This window comes from Rhopalosiphum maidis, chromosome 3 (genome assembly GCF_003676215.2).
Source record: "Rhopalosiphum maidis isolate BTI-1 chromosome 3, ASM367621v3, whole genome shotgun sequence".
NCBI classification, from domain to species: Eukaryota; Metazoa; Arthropoda; class Insecta; order Hemiptera; family Aphididae; genus Rhopalosiphum; species Rhopalosiphum maidis.
The window spans coordinates 33,319,935-33,336,081 of record NC_040879.1 but is presented as its reverse complement, the minus strand read 5'-3'; the positions used below and the strand labels follow the sequence as shown (position 1 = coordinate 33,336,081).

Genomic DNA, 16,147 nt, shown 5'->3' with positions numbered 1-16,147 from the left:
CGCGTCACTTTTGTTAATTTCGTATTCTTTTGTAAGACAGTTACGCATCGTTTGATTTTTGGAAAAAATTCATCAAAAAGCATGAGTTATTTGCCGGGGCTCAATACAATAAACCAAATAGTATTGATTTATAATATTCTAACATATTTCTATTTATTTAAACTACAATAAGTATGTAGGTATAGATTTATATGACATATATATATATATTATAATACTACTATATTATGATATATTATTTATTTATATAATTTTGGCTACAATGTAATTTAATTAAACCAATTTAATTTTAATCGTTTACATACATTTTTCAGATATTAATTTAGTTAATTATGACAATTATTGAATTTTCAATCATAATTTTATATTAAAAGTTATTATATTTATTTTATTTGCCTTTTATTGATCGGAATGTCAATGCGCGCAAATTATGTAATACGATAATTTGGCACAGTTAAAAAGAAAATGCGCAGACAATAATCAAATGGCAAAATACACTGTAAAATACGTTCAACTAAAACAACGTAGTAGCTAATATTTTCAATTAATCTTTATTATTTTTAAAAAGGCATTTAATAATACAATATTTTATACTATTTATACTTGCATTTATTAACTTATGGTCATGGATACTTAGATTAGTTATGTTATTAATATTAAAGACCTTTATGACTTATGAGTTTATGACCAAGAGATTTTAGTTTTTATTAATGCTATACATATGTAGGAATGCTAATAAAATTAAAAATAACCAATATATATGACTTAAATTTTTTCTCTACAAAATTCATGTTAAATAAAGGTGAACTTGATTCTAAAGAATAATTGCATAATCATTTTCCAAAAGAACAACTTATTAAACACTAAACAGGAAGTTCTAATAGGTGTTGGTTAAACTGGTTTTCATCTACATACATGCAAATAATAAACATGAATTGTAATGTTATTTTTAACAATAAGTGAGCAAATTTTTTTTTTAAACGAATGAGCGATTGTCTTAAAAAGTTAGCTTAATTATAAAAAAACAAAACTGAGAAGTAAGATGACATGATCAGCTATATTTACTGTTTAATGCTTATTAATATTCGTTGAATAGGAATTGGGTAGTAGCATTTACTATGATGAATTTAAACACTTAAAAATGTAATTACTGATGGAATGCGTCGTTGTTTTTTATACAGTTGCATAATAGGTACCTTAAAGACTTATAGTACGTTTTAAATATTATTTTTATGGCAGATAATGGATATTTTTAATTTAATATTAATAGAATATAAAATGAAGTTGGTATTTGAAAATTATTTCTACTTTTATTAATTGTTTACAATATGTATTTTATTTGATACGTATATTATAACAAATACCTGTCAAATATCTCTGCGGCTTTGTGCACGTTTACACAAACGATAAATATTAAAAATGATATTTTGTCCGATTAACTTTCGTAAAATTAACTTTGCTTGTATGTCTGTACTGTATATTTAAATCTACCAATTATCAGTATAAACTATAGAATAAAGACCGTTTTACTACATATTATACATAGGTGCCTATTTATAATATTATATATTATGATTTATTATTTATATTTATACAAAATGTGTAAACTGCATAATTACGTTAATACAAATTATAAAATATATTCAAACAACTATTACTGATTGTTTTTAATCTATAGTGTAAAATTTCTTGGGAAATAAATAGTATGTATGTTATCTTAATAAATCTTATAAACGCAGACAACAAGCAAAGTTAATTTACTCCCATGAAATATATTATATGTAAATAGAGTACATCAAAAAAGTTGAACAGTCGGTACATAAGGCACGTTATTATTCTTTTTATTATACCTACGTTTCAATACTAAGATAATAGTATATAATATTGTTCATGATATTCATATAGGTACTCGTATCAGTCGTATCAGTGAACATATTTTTACAGTTTTGCTGCAAGAGGTACCAACGCCTTGAAAAACTCCATACTAAGTACACACTTACAATCACGGACTGGCTGGGATACTGGGAAGAATTCCTTGCCCTAAAATAAATTTTCCTCAATCGGTATAAAACATATGCCTTAATTTATTTCTTAAAAATTAAATTAAATTTTGATTAAGAAAGTTATAATAGCAGTCGTAAATCTATTATTTATAAAATATTACTATATAAATATTTAATTGTATACTACTTATACACTATAATAATCATAAAGAATAAATTTAGCCGGTACAAAATAGATTAATCAGTTTGAGCAGCTACTTTTTATATATTTTACTTTATTATTATGCATAATAATATGCATATTAACAATATTTTGTTATTTTCCTTAAAATTATGTTTAACTATTAAAATTATTTTTTACTAGTTAACACCTGGGAATTTGGTTAAAACAGGTACAAATGAAAAATCTATACTAAACATTAAAAAATAAAAATAAATGTTATCACTCACAATATTCAGTATAACATAATTCTTTTTATATGTTAAATTACAATCCAAAAAATATCAAATTAATATATACTTATTTTTCCTTTATTTTATTCTTCTCATTATTCTCCATAAGGAATAATAAAAATATAATATGGAACTAATAATATGTTATGCATACAAAAATTCTGGTTTTATCTGATTGATTCTATCACTGGTTATTTTCAAACATTTCAATAACATAGACGTCTAAAAAATATTACTATATTATGTACTTATATAAGTTAGTTATGTATTTAGGATTTTTTCTTGAAGAGGGCGAGAGGGAGTCAGTATTTATCCTGAGCTCACTGACTCTTTATGGATCTTTTTTTAGTTTTTGTTTTAGTGTTAGTAAAATTTTGAAAATAATCAACAAAAGATTTTGTTTTTTTATGGTTTTTAGACATTTAAAAAGTTCTATTTTTTTTTTAATTTACCTTCGTATTAGTTATAATAAAATCATTATTTTTGAGCTTTAAAATTGAATCCTACATTAGTTATTATACTTTACATTCTGAGAGGAATAAAGAAACTATAAAAAAAATAATGTTGTATAAAATGTCAAACAAAATATTTTATCAAAAAGTTATTTTTATTATCACCAAAGGAACGCCAACAAAATATTCAGGTGACTTACACCTATATAGTTTCCTAGTGAGACCAGCTTCCTAATAATTTTATGAGACGTTCAATTTTAAATTTTACCTTAAATTGCGTATTTTTTAGGTTTTATTGTTAAAATATGGATTTATACAGATCGTCTGGGTTCTAATATATATCCCGAAATCTAGCTTAAGTTAACATTATGTCTATTAATAAAAATAGAAAACAATATTGTTTTGACAAAGTGAAAAATGATAAAATTATCAAATTAATTATATAAATGGCTGACGAAATACATTTTAAAATTATTTTCCCGGCTTGGTGATATGACAATTACAATTGATAAATAAGTTCATTGTTTTCTTGTCCCCCACAAAGATATATATTTATATAAATACTTTTATATATATGTGGTCCCCCATAACTATTTTTGTAATTACTTATCGCTAATAATTGATAATTTGGTCAGTTAGGTCTTAGGTACTCATTTCTATTGGCCATTTGTAACATTAAGAAAGTTTTTTCATTACAAAGTAGGTAACATATGTATATAATATATCGTATAGTACTGAAGTAGTGATCTATAATGTCATTATTTGCATGGTGTTTTAGTTACAATAAAATAGAGTATTAAAGCTAGTAATTAACAGAGAAGGAGTAGTATATGACTTTTCCCATAAAATTAATTTTAAAAAATGTTATTCTCAGTTTAAAACAGTTTAAGTAAAATGCAGACGTCCTGTTTTTAAAATTTGTCACGATATCCTGAAATCATCAATAGGATTTTAAGAAATAAAATATTTTATTATAAATTGGTATTGTATCATTTGATAACTATTATGACCTTTCTGTGATATTTCCCATTTTTGTCAAATATTGATGATAGCGTGTGATTTTAAATGTTTAAAATTCCTTAAAATATTAAATAAATAAATAAAGGCTGATTTTATTTTATGAATTATACATAACAATAATTCTAAAAAATTGAGTTAAAGTGGTATGAATAAATAAAATTATTCCTTATTACCTGAAATTTTTTAGTAACTAAACAAATATTTAAAATCTGAATATGTAACAAGGAACAAAAATTATTTATATGTCTATCGCCCCGTTAATATTTCAATCGTAATAAATGATTTACCACTTAAGCAAATTTAACGTTAATTGACGAGATGGTTTATATCTGCTGTAGTTATCTCGATTATCCAATGTTGTTAAATTTAAGTGGGAAACATAAATGATATACATAGGGATACAGATCACAGATGTATAAAATAATAAATGTAGATACAGGGTACAGATCCTACAGCTGAAACAGTAAAACTCCGGAAGCTCACCTACAGTATTAGGTGTTATAGTTTAATTATTAATTATTAGTTTTTATTATATTAAAATAATCATAATAGTTATATTAATATAATGACTTATTTTTTGCTCAATGTTTTTGTTTACATGTTACTAATTTTCTTTTAGATAATTTCTAGTATAATAATATATTTTAAGATAATTTAAGTAAGTAACAGTGGGATATCTCAAGTCTCAATAATTAATATTTTTCAAAAAAATAAATTAGTAAAGTTAAATTATCATTTTACTTGTGAACATCCAATGTCTTCAAAATTTAAAATTCATTCACTCAAGTTTATAGCTTTACGACTAATTTTTTTTTAATTTCACTAAAAAATTTTTATTATTAACCATGCGTTATAAATAATATATTAAAAATGTATGCATTTTTTACTACAATTATAAAGTATTTTACAAATTTTCGAGGTTTAAAAGAATTCCATCAAAATTCTTTAGGTTCAAAAGCTCATAATAAATTATGGGGTATTTACATTTAATATTTTTTTAACTTTTGCAAGATTATTGTTTGCAAGCTATTATATTAATAAATTATGAGGAACCTTATATTAAATTTTCAAGCTCTTTGAGCAAGCATATTTTTTTCTTATTGAGATTTATAGGATAAGAACAAAACAAAAAATAATAATAGGTTAAAATATAAAGATTACTTACCTAGAAAAAACTATAATAATACAAAAACCATACAATTTTTCTGTAGAAAATGTTAATATAAACATTTAGTGAAAATATTTAAGTATCCGCAGTTATACATTTTTGAATTACGAGAAAAAAAACTGAAATCATTTATGAGAAATTGATTTTAATCGATTTTGTGCAAAAATGTCCACTTTCTTAATTTGTAAATTTTAAGCGATAAAAATTATCAAGATAGAAATTGTCAAGATCACAAAAATTTAAAAATTATTTAAAATTAAAAAATCATAAAAAATTTTATTTTTATGGTGAAGATTTGAAAATGTAACACAGTATTTCTCATAAGTAGTTCTACCTATAACAAAAAAAAAGTTAATAATCAAGTTAAAATTTTTACGACATTGAATATACCTATGTGTGATTAATACTTTTCCTCAGATGGTTTTTTATATTTTGTTGTAATTGAAAAACAAATAATCGTAGAAAATTGAAATTTCCACCAAATATATAAATATTATAATCATCTTCAATACATAAAAAATGTTCAAAATAATTTGACTCTTTTTCTGAGCAATTTATAAATATATGAAATTTTTATATATTTTTTAAACTTTTTAAGTTTTTTTTTTGTCAATTATTATCGATAAAATGATTTCCCACTCAGTCCAATAGTTTGAAAATTGAATATGAAATTCCATATAAGCAATTTTCTTATATATGCACTTGAACCTCAAAATTCGTCAAAATTTACAAACTATTTTGTAGTAAAAAATGTATAAACAATCTTTATATTTTTATAGCTAAGATTTAAAAATGTAATAAGTAGGTAATTCATACTGAAACCAAAACACCTACAAAATGTATAAGCACAATTTTATAGACATTTAAAAATTCAATTGTTATTAATGATTTTAATTGTTTATTTGTTATATATTATTTAAAAATATTAGTTGGAACTTAATACTATTAGGTGTTAGGTGTACCTACCTAAGTACAATGAATTTAACTTTACACAATGACAATTTCAAAGTATATAGAAATTAGATTTAAGTTATTGCCTATTTATTCTATAATCTGTTCATACTGTCTAACGGTAAAGTAATATTTTTTCAAAACCTTTAATATAATATAACTATTATAATAATTAAATATTAATAAGATTATAAATACAATATTTTGGGGAAAATTAATCAACCTATCGTAATACCAATAGGCTGTTAAATAAATTACTTTAATAGGTACAGAGCCCAACTTATAGCTGGGCTATGGGAGCTTTAAATATTAAAGTGTCACTGTGCAATTATTGCTTTTGTTAGACATTCACATGCGTATATGTATATCATTAACATTAATTAATATGTTGCATTTGTACTGATATTAGTGATATTATTATAACTATCTAGATAGTTAACAATTATATTTATATAGGCACGTACGACGTACCTTATACAAGTATAAAAAATTAATTTATATATTCTGTAAATACAAATTATGTCCACTAATGCTATTATGTTATTTTAATGTTCACTATATATTTTAAATTACATTTAACAAATATTAAAGTCCTCTAAAATTATTTTGCCTCGAGCCCATATTAAGTCGGGCTTTGCTTTGCCAGCAATATCGAAAAATACAAATCGTTAGAATTAGAATTAGAAATTTATTTGCTATTTTAATTTTGTTGAGTTTCAAATTTACAGCAAATGTCTAATTGTTTAGCTAACATTCAATTACCATTATTTAAGAAACATATCTCACAGTGGTTAATGGTGACATGTATAAATGTTGACACTGAAATTTGCTAATTCGTGAATACAATTCTGGCACATTATTATATCTATATTGTCATTCACGATTTTATATTATTATTATCTTATATATTTTTCCTCGTATCTTAAGTTTCTCTCGTTGAAACCCAGTAATCTCAAAAATATCTATTTTTTAAATTATATTTAATGTATCAATTTCAACAAGTGAATAAACAACTATACAGTACAGCACAGACGCACTCCCAATTATTAAGAAAAGTACTTGGAATTCTTTCTATTGCTCCCTTAGAGTACCGATTAAAATCACTTTCTAACCATAAAAAATGTTGACATTTAAAATTGATGCATTTTTATTGCTTTAAAAGGTAACTTACTTACAGCAAAATAAAATATATTTAATGTAGTATTCAATATCACCCTAGGCACAGTGCCTATAGTGCCTATGCGCTAATACGGCCCTGGGACTCGGTCCCCCAAGCCTCTAATAGTGGTTAAAAAGCATACTTACCCTTTAATAAATTATTCGTAAGGTACGACGGAACGCTCCAATTAAAACCAAATATTAGTCAATATAATTCAGAATTCTGTTGAGATTAAATCTTGGTTTTTATAAATTGTTACTTTACTTTTATCAAGTATAATATTTAATACGAGTACAAATCATGAACTATTTAATATACCTGCGTGTAAAAATAATTATTGTGTAATGTTTACTTTTTAGTATTAAGTACTCGTATTTAGTTATTTAAATAATTCGTTTAACATAAGTTACAGCCAACAGGTAAATTAAATCGTATTTATGTAAAATTATCTTTAATGAATATTAGAGTTTTTTATGATATAATATTTTTTATCAGAGTGATTTCTTTATAGTTTTATTAAAAGACAACCACTACTTACAATTTTTTATTATGAGAAAAATTATTTTCTTTCAAAATATTAAATTTGTTTAAAACATTAGTTATTCTTTAAAATGTAGTATTATTAGTGATTTAAATTTTTTCATGAAATAAATTACAAATTTGAACATTATTCAGGGTTAAAAGTGGGATGAGTATGTTACACAATCACTAATAACTAATTATTAGAGCAAGGACTTTCATGCATTCGCATATTTCTTCTGGTTAACTTTATCGTATGCAGAGTAAGTACTTAGTATACAATACATTTCACAAAGTTTGTGACCAAACGCTCAAAGTTTTTAGTGCATATTTTGAAATTTTAGGGTTAACTATTTTAAAGAACATATTTTTGATTATAAGAGCATATTTTAAGTTTTTAGTGCATATTTTAAAGGTTTTTCGAAAATCATGTACTTCGGTAAATATTTTTCAAGGACAAAAATTATTTTATTTTACTTTTTAAGGTTAATAGTTGAGAGTAATTCATTCAATTAATTTATTCAATTATTTTTAAATACTTTTTTTGTTTTATTAGTTACAGAATAATAATTATTAAAGAAGAATAAGATCCAAACTTCAAAAAAGGTTCCAAATCAATTTTGTATAATAAAATAAGTAAATAAAATCTAGTTAAAGCTTATAGAGAGATAATATAAAATTATTAAAATTAAATATTTAAAGAAAAAAAATAATTTTTAAAACTATAAATTTCAGTTTTATTTTTTTTTTTTTGGAGACATAATATTATTTAACCACATATTTTTAATTTTTTGGTGCATAAGTGCATAATTTTAAATGCATATTTGATGATTTTTTTTAGTGCATGAAAGTCCTTGCTAATCAAGGCTATTCTATACATTACATTATACTATATGTATTAGAAATTAAAGATAATATATGGAACGCTTAAAACTATATGGAGACATTAGTCCCCTCTGGAATTTTTTCCCACTTAAGCCCTGCTTAATGATCGTCTCTTTTTAGAATTATTTTCGTATGCAATGATTTATTATTGAATTCAAATTTAACACATTTTAATATTAATATAATTATAATATTGGGAGCCGGGAGGTATAAAGCGAATTCTTTATTCTTTAATATTTTTTTTTTAACGTACATATTCATAATACTCTTTAAGTGTACGATTTTACACAGGTATACAGCTATAATAAACCTAATGGAATTTTCAATGACGAAAACAAAATATTCAATAATTATTTGTATAATTTTCAGTTTTTAGATGATATTTAGATATCAAGTAATTATCAAAAAATATTTTGAAAACCAACCATATTTATCATGTACTCATAAATGAGTAAATTACTAAGTAAAGATTACATATTACGGCCATATTAAATTTTATATTACTTATCTGAATTTATAAGTTTCCAGAAATAGAAACTACTTTCTCGTTTTTTAATGAGTCTTAATGACTTTTGTTAGAATAATCCAAGAATAAGTTCAAAAGTATTAAGTATGTACTTGTATCTGATAGTTATAATAATTGCTATAATAATTAATAATAATAATAATAATAATATCAAACCCAGCGAAGATTTGATTTTAAATTTAATGTTGATGTTTTTATTATTGTTATCTGCGTGAAAAAGCCGTATTACCACGAATATTTTTAGCAATACATCATTTAGTGTCAATCACCGAGCCCCCAATATTTAATTTTTACCCACTAAAGGGGCCTTAGATAAACTAACAATAATAGCTCATTTCCGCATTAGATTAAAAATTTCACAACAAATATCAAAACCATAATAATTTTGAGGTATGAAAAATGTTTTATACAAAAATACGAGTAGGTGAATTGTAAATTATCTATTTTCTGAGATTGACAATAAAGTGTTATCGAACAATAATATTTAAATAATAATAATGAATGTTGCTAATAATATTCGTGTACCTACCTACCTATATAATATTATTATATATATCTATCTATTATAGTATTGTACTATATTTTATTTTATCTTAGGCTTTATTTAAAAAAAATATAATCCATGTATCTTTACAATACGCAATATACATATTTACATAGTTTGCTCAATAGTTGGATGAGCTTTTTCAAATAAATAGACACATTTGTGACACCTTTTAAATAGGTATAACTTATAATTGAAAATTAATTTTACATATTAAATGCTATTAAAAATAACTACCATAGAAATTAATATAAAAAAATGCAAAATTTAACTGTTTCTTACATTTCCGGCAACAAAAAGTACAAACCGACTACTATCGTTCAATGGGGATTTCATTTGATGTGGCAGCAAGAATTTATGTTTCTTGTCTAGTGAGTAATATTATATTATAGTATAGTTACTATTATATATTTATATACTTAAGTCTCAGTCTGACAGCTACAGAGATTATCGCTTTATATAAAACTTATATTCCAGTATTTATGAGGCAACTGTTTTGTCTATGAACATAGTATTATGCTTAATATAATTTTTTGTTATTTATATATATTGTTTAAATATTATTGTTTACGTCCAAGTACGACGTTAATATATATTTCTTAAAACATAAACAATGGTAAAACCATTGTATATCCATGCATTATACATAAACGGAAAAGCAATTTCAAAATCAACAATCAACGATCAAACATACACTATAGTCACAACACTAAATAAATAAACTTTTTTATCAAAAATGTATTAATTTTTTTATATTAACAATATTATAACAAAATAAAATCTGCTGACACACACAATCATATATTGTAACAACAAGTCAATAAATAATTATACAAATAACTATATAGTCTATACTTCTATAGTGCATTCTAATAAAATAATAATATTTGGGTATGAATAATTTCTTTTATTTCTCAAAAAATAATACTGGGCCCCTCTTGGTTTACTGTGAACTCATCATTAAAAACAATAGAAATTATAAAATATATATTATATACATATGAAAATATGTGTAAAATGATCAATCACAATAATAATGTTAAAGGTTCCCAAAAACGTACCTAATTAAAATAAGAAAATACAAATAAAATAAATAATAATAATATGAAATAGTCCAACCCCCTCCCCTTCTAAAAAATGCTAGTTGCAGAAATTATATAGTTATATAATATAAGTTGCGCGAAAATTAAAAAATTAAGCGTATCGATTCACAAGTGAAAATGTGGAAAAAATATAGGCAATTCTATACACACAAATAAACATAAGAGCAATAAATCGTATGATTCAATGGTTGATTAAAATAAAAAATTACTAAAATAAACAAGTTAGGAAAGTAGCTCTGCAAATACATTAAATTCTCGGTTTCTAAAGTATTTTAATTCAACGGAATAAACTATAAAAATCTCAAGAAAAAATAAGTACAATTTTTATAGACATTTCATTTCTAAATTTAACAAAATTCAATATTTAAGCAAAAAAAAAACAATATTAGTAATTCAGATTTCAAACTAATTCTTATTAATTCTTTATTCACAAATAATATTTGTTGAACGTTGATACTTAAAACTTCATTAATGCCTATATTATTATTTTCTTTTTATAGATTATTCTTTATTAGATACTTAGACAATGAGATTTTTTAAATATCTAGATTTATTTATATAAGTTATGACTTATTAACAGTATTAACATACTACGAATCTACTCAAACCGTTCAGTCATAATAATGATATTAAATAACCTATGCTATATTAGTAATATAATATTATATAATAAATTATAAATATAATGCTTTCGAAAAAAAGTAATTTGAATTTGACTTATCGCATTACTATTTTAAAAATATATTAGGTACCTACTATAATAAGTAACAACCATAATAAATAATAAATACAAATGTATATCATAAAATATTCATAAGTATAAACACTATAAACTAATTTAGTTATTATATCAAAAAATATATCATGGAAAGGTATTTCAGGACTGGACTCCTCTCAAAATCGTCGTTCATGTACCGTCATTAAATTAAAATTAAAACTCATCCATTTCAGTGATATAGGTACTCAATGACGAGGATACGAGGTACATTCAACAACTACTGTCCAAGCTCCCCGGCTTTTTATTTTTTTTTATCAAATTTTGTATTAATTACTGTTTTTGGTTTTTATGAAAACCGATTTTCGACAAGCACTAAACTAGCTATTAGGTATCTAATAGCCAATTGGTACTTTAAATAAATAGATACCTAGGTAATGATTTCTGTGTAATATAATATTTAATGTTTATGCGTTATGTTAATTGGCGAACAACTTTGAAAAACACAAAAAATTATTTATTTCCATTAAAATAGGTAGGTAATCGTTATATTACAATATAATCTCAAATAAAGTATCACCGATTGACCGACTACCAAACATTGTTATATTTGCTTACACAGTAAAATTTGGGTATGTCGTATGTGTATATTGGCTATGTGTATAATAATATAATAATTATTATTTTACATTCTTACCGATTACCGATAAATATATTATATTTTGACGTAAACGTTTGTCGACAATACGTCGCGTTTTCCCACCGCTATAGATATTCTGTTGAACAAATTCGTTTTGCTATCGAATTTTTTAAAATATCTCCATACATTTATATTGGATAAACAGCAATGTTGAACTACATGCATTTGTATGATTGCATTGTTTTGTTTACAACGCATACAGTATTATACTATTATGTAACTGACAACTAACGTTTACCAATTACCAAATAGCACAAATCATATTATTATCTAATCAAAGACCGTTTTTCGTAATAATCATTGATTATCCACAGCCTTCGTGACTAAATTCGACCATTGACCGTCGGCACTCGTCGTCATCCATCAATGTCGGCACTCGCCACTCGGCAGTCGGCACGACGGCACGGCACAATAGCATCCCGCCGTCCCCTTTGTAGTTGTTACCGAATTTCGGTAATCGTTAAATCGTTGTTATCAGAAAAAAACAATAAGACATCGTTCCATTGGCCAATGATGTTATCAATTTGTCGCTCGTTACGTGTTTGTGTAAAACTGAAGTGAAAAGTGAAAAATACTGTGGGACACTAAATTTTATTGAAAATGGCTGGGAATTTTTGGCAAAGTTCGCATTAGTAAGTAATAATTTTATATACGCTGAGTGTGAGATGTATTAGTTGAGCATTTAACATTGATAATACATGCGTGATACTGTGTTTTTCGAATCATTTGCAAACTAAGTCGAAACAGATTACGCACATGACAAGTATATTCGTATTTACGAAATTTTACCAATCTCTTCCATCTTTGTACGACGAAATGTTCCATTGACGTTTCTATACGGGCGTATTAGATCTTTAAGTTAAATGTTTATGAAAATGCAATTATTTGTTCAGTTTTGATATAATAAAATTGTATTTTACAGTCAACAATGGATATTAGACAAACAAGATCTAGTCAGAGAACGTCAATTAGATTTACAAATTTTAAGTGAAGAGGAATATCAAAAAATAGGAATATTCTTTTCTAATTGTAAGTTAAAGCTTACATTACAGATAATCGATCCTAATGATTTTTGTTTAATTTTACAATGAGCTTCTTGTAAAATGATTTATAAATTATTTTTCTTTATAAATTACCTAATAGAAAAATATTATTGATAAGATATGCTTAATTTGAACTTGACAGACTTTTTTAACTTTTTTTTTTAGTTATTCAAATTTTAGGTGAACAACTAAAACTTAAGCAGCAAGTAATAGCTACGGCAACAGTTTATTTTAAAAGATTTTATGCCAGAAATTCTCTCAAATGTATTGATCCTTTGTTATTATCTCCAACTTGTGTTTTCTTAGCATCAAAAGTTGAAGAATTTGGTGTAATATCAAACAGTCGTTTAATAACTACTTGTCAGACAGTTTGTATGTTTTTGTAATATTTATTTTATTTTACAGTTTTTGGTTTTATCTTAATTTTTTTTATAGTGAAAAATAAATTAAATTATGCATATACCCAAGAATTTCCTTATCGTACTAATCATATACTAGAATGTGAATTTTATTTATTGGAAAATTTGGACTGTTGTTTGATTGTATTTCAACCTTATCGACCATTACTTCAATTGGTTCAAGATATTGGACAACACGAAGATCAATTATTGGCATTAGCATGGAGAGTAGTGAATGATAGTCTTAGAACTGATTTGTCATTATTATATCCACCATATCAAATAGCTATTGGTAAGATTTTATTATTATTTCTATTATACAATAAAATGTGTTTCAAATATTTACATATTTTTCTGTTATACTTAACACTGTTATTTAATAACATTTATGTGTTTATTACATATGTTTATGTCACTTTAAAATAACTGTACTTTTATTTTATAAAAATAACCTAGATTTCCAACAATCTAGTATACTGTATAATATATATATAATAACCTATAAATTTGATTAGGAATTTAGGTATGGTTAATTGGTTACCAAATAAATCTTAATAAATTAAATAAATTAGAAATGGAATAATAATATTAACTAACAATTAATTAATATTATTATTAAAGGAGGCTTTTTATATAAATCAAAAAAAAATACTTGGAAAAATATTTAATTAAGAATTATTTTTAAGCAAAACATTTTTATTAAATACCATACAAAAGTATTTGTATCTCGTCAAAATAATAATACATTTATTGCTATATTGCATGTTTCCCAAGCTTAGTGTAATTATACATTTATAACACAGTACACCTGTTAAAAATTTGTAAATCCCTCTTCGAGAGAATTCTAAATGCATTACTGCGTCTACACAATATTTCCAATTAAAAGCATTCAATGTTGAGGTTACCAGGAATCTATTAGAAATCTGGTGTGTCCAGAATCAGGAAATGTAAAAATGTTCACATTAATTCATACTATAAAATATTTTTCTTATTATGAAATTGTAAGTAGCTTAATATTAAAAACTATGGAAAATCAATGTTTTACTTAAATGATGTGTTTTTATTTATTTAATATCTTTTTTTATTGTAGGATGTTTACAAATTGCATGTGTTATTATGCAAAAGGATCTCAAATCATGGTTTGCAGAACTAAATGTGGACATAGACAAAATACAAGAAATATCCAGATATATAATCAACCTATTTGAGTTATGGAAAACTTATGATGAGAAAAAAGATATTCAAGGCTTACTAAATAAAATGCCTAAACCTAAATTACAGCCCACTAGATAAAAGTTTATTTTTATTAGCAATTTTTCTAATTTTTTTATACTAAAACTAATTTTTATTTAAAAATAAATAGTTTATTATTTCTAGTTAATACTAATAAATTGTTTAATTTTTAATATTTTTCATTTTAATTAGGTCGTTTGGTAATTTTTAAAAATTATATATAGTAGGGTCTCGATAATCTGAACGAGATTGGGGAAAAGGGGTTGTCCGAATTACCGATTTGTTTGGATTACCTATGACTACTTATACTACTTATAGTCATGTTTTTATGTACTTTTTTTCGACAAAAATGAAATCATAATTTATCAATCGCTATAAAGTATGACTAGCAACTAATGGTCTTTATCAACGTATGGAATCCGACAATGAACATGTGTGATATGCAGTCATAATCGTTTATTATTTTATTAGGCTACATAAGTACAATAATAAAACAGTGGCAATGTTTTCAAAGCCGTTTGTATTACCATGTCTTACAGATTATCAAGACCTTACTGTAGATATTTATGTGGAAGTAGTTTGTTACATATACGTATACTAGAGGTCGGATTTTTATGATTTTACATATTTGTTTCTAGTGTATGCAGTTAAATGGCAGCAAGATATATTGACGATTAGTTATCCCCATACCCTTTGTTACCCGTAGAAAATGCATCTGTGTTAAATTTGCACAATGTTAATTTACATGTGTGGATAATTATTTTTTTTGATTTGGTGTATAGTTAAGATGAAAAGAAAAATATCTTTATGTGCATATTTTCTGATTATTTGAAAAATTAATAATTCAATTTTTCATTAACTTATAGAATCAGCTCAGAATTAGGTTTAAAAGTTTAAAACCTATTCCGTAATATACTCTTTCATTTGAAAAAAAAACAAATTAAGATAAGTGGATGAGTAGTTTTAGAGAATGTGTGTTACAAAGATTTCCATTTTCACATTGATGTATATTTCATACATTCATAAAAAATGATATTTTAGGGATTTGAAGATATTTGAGAAAAAAACAATATTTTTATTTTTGTAAATATTTTTTTGAAGAAGATAATTAATAATTTTATTTCACAATATTTTTATATACCATTTATGCACAAATTAATATTTATTACAAACAAAATAAAATAAATTTAAACTATGATTATAGACTAAATGAATTAAATAAATTTATTCTGAATAATTTAAATATATTTTTTTTTTTACAGAATTTTAAAAGAA

The 16,147-nt window shown here is 24.0% G+C and overlaps 1 protein-coding gene across 1 annotated transcript; it reads left to right on the top strand.

The window, feature by feature from the left end:
- The first annotated feature begins 12,586 nt into the window (after window positions 1-12,586).
- LOC113556357 (cyclin-C) lies at window positions 12,587-15,026 on the top strand. Its single transcript, XM_026961241.1, has 5 exons — window positions 12,587-12,830; window positions 13,121-13,227; window positions 13,407-13,613; window positions 13,677-13,931; window positions 14,730-15,026. Exons 1-5 carry the CDS (start codon window positions 12,799-12,801, stop codon window positions 14,930-14,932), a joined length of 804 nt encoding a protein of 267 aa, XP_026817042.1. The 5' UTR covers window positions 12,587-12,798; the 3' UTR covers window positions 14,933-15,026.
- The last annotated feature ends 1,121 nt before the right edge of the window (window positions 15,027-16,147 follow it).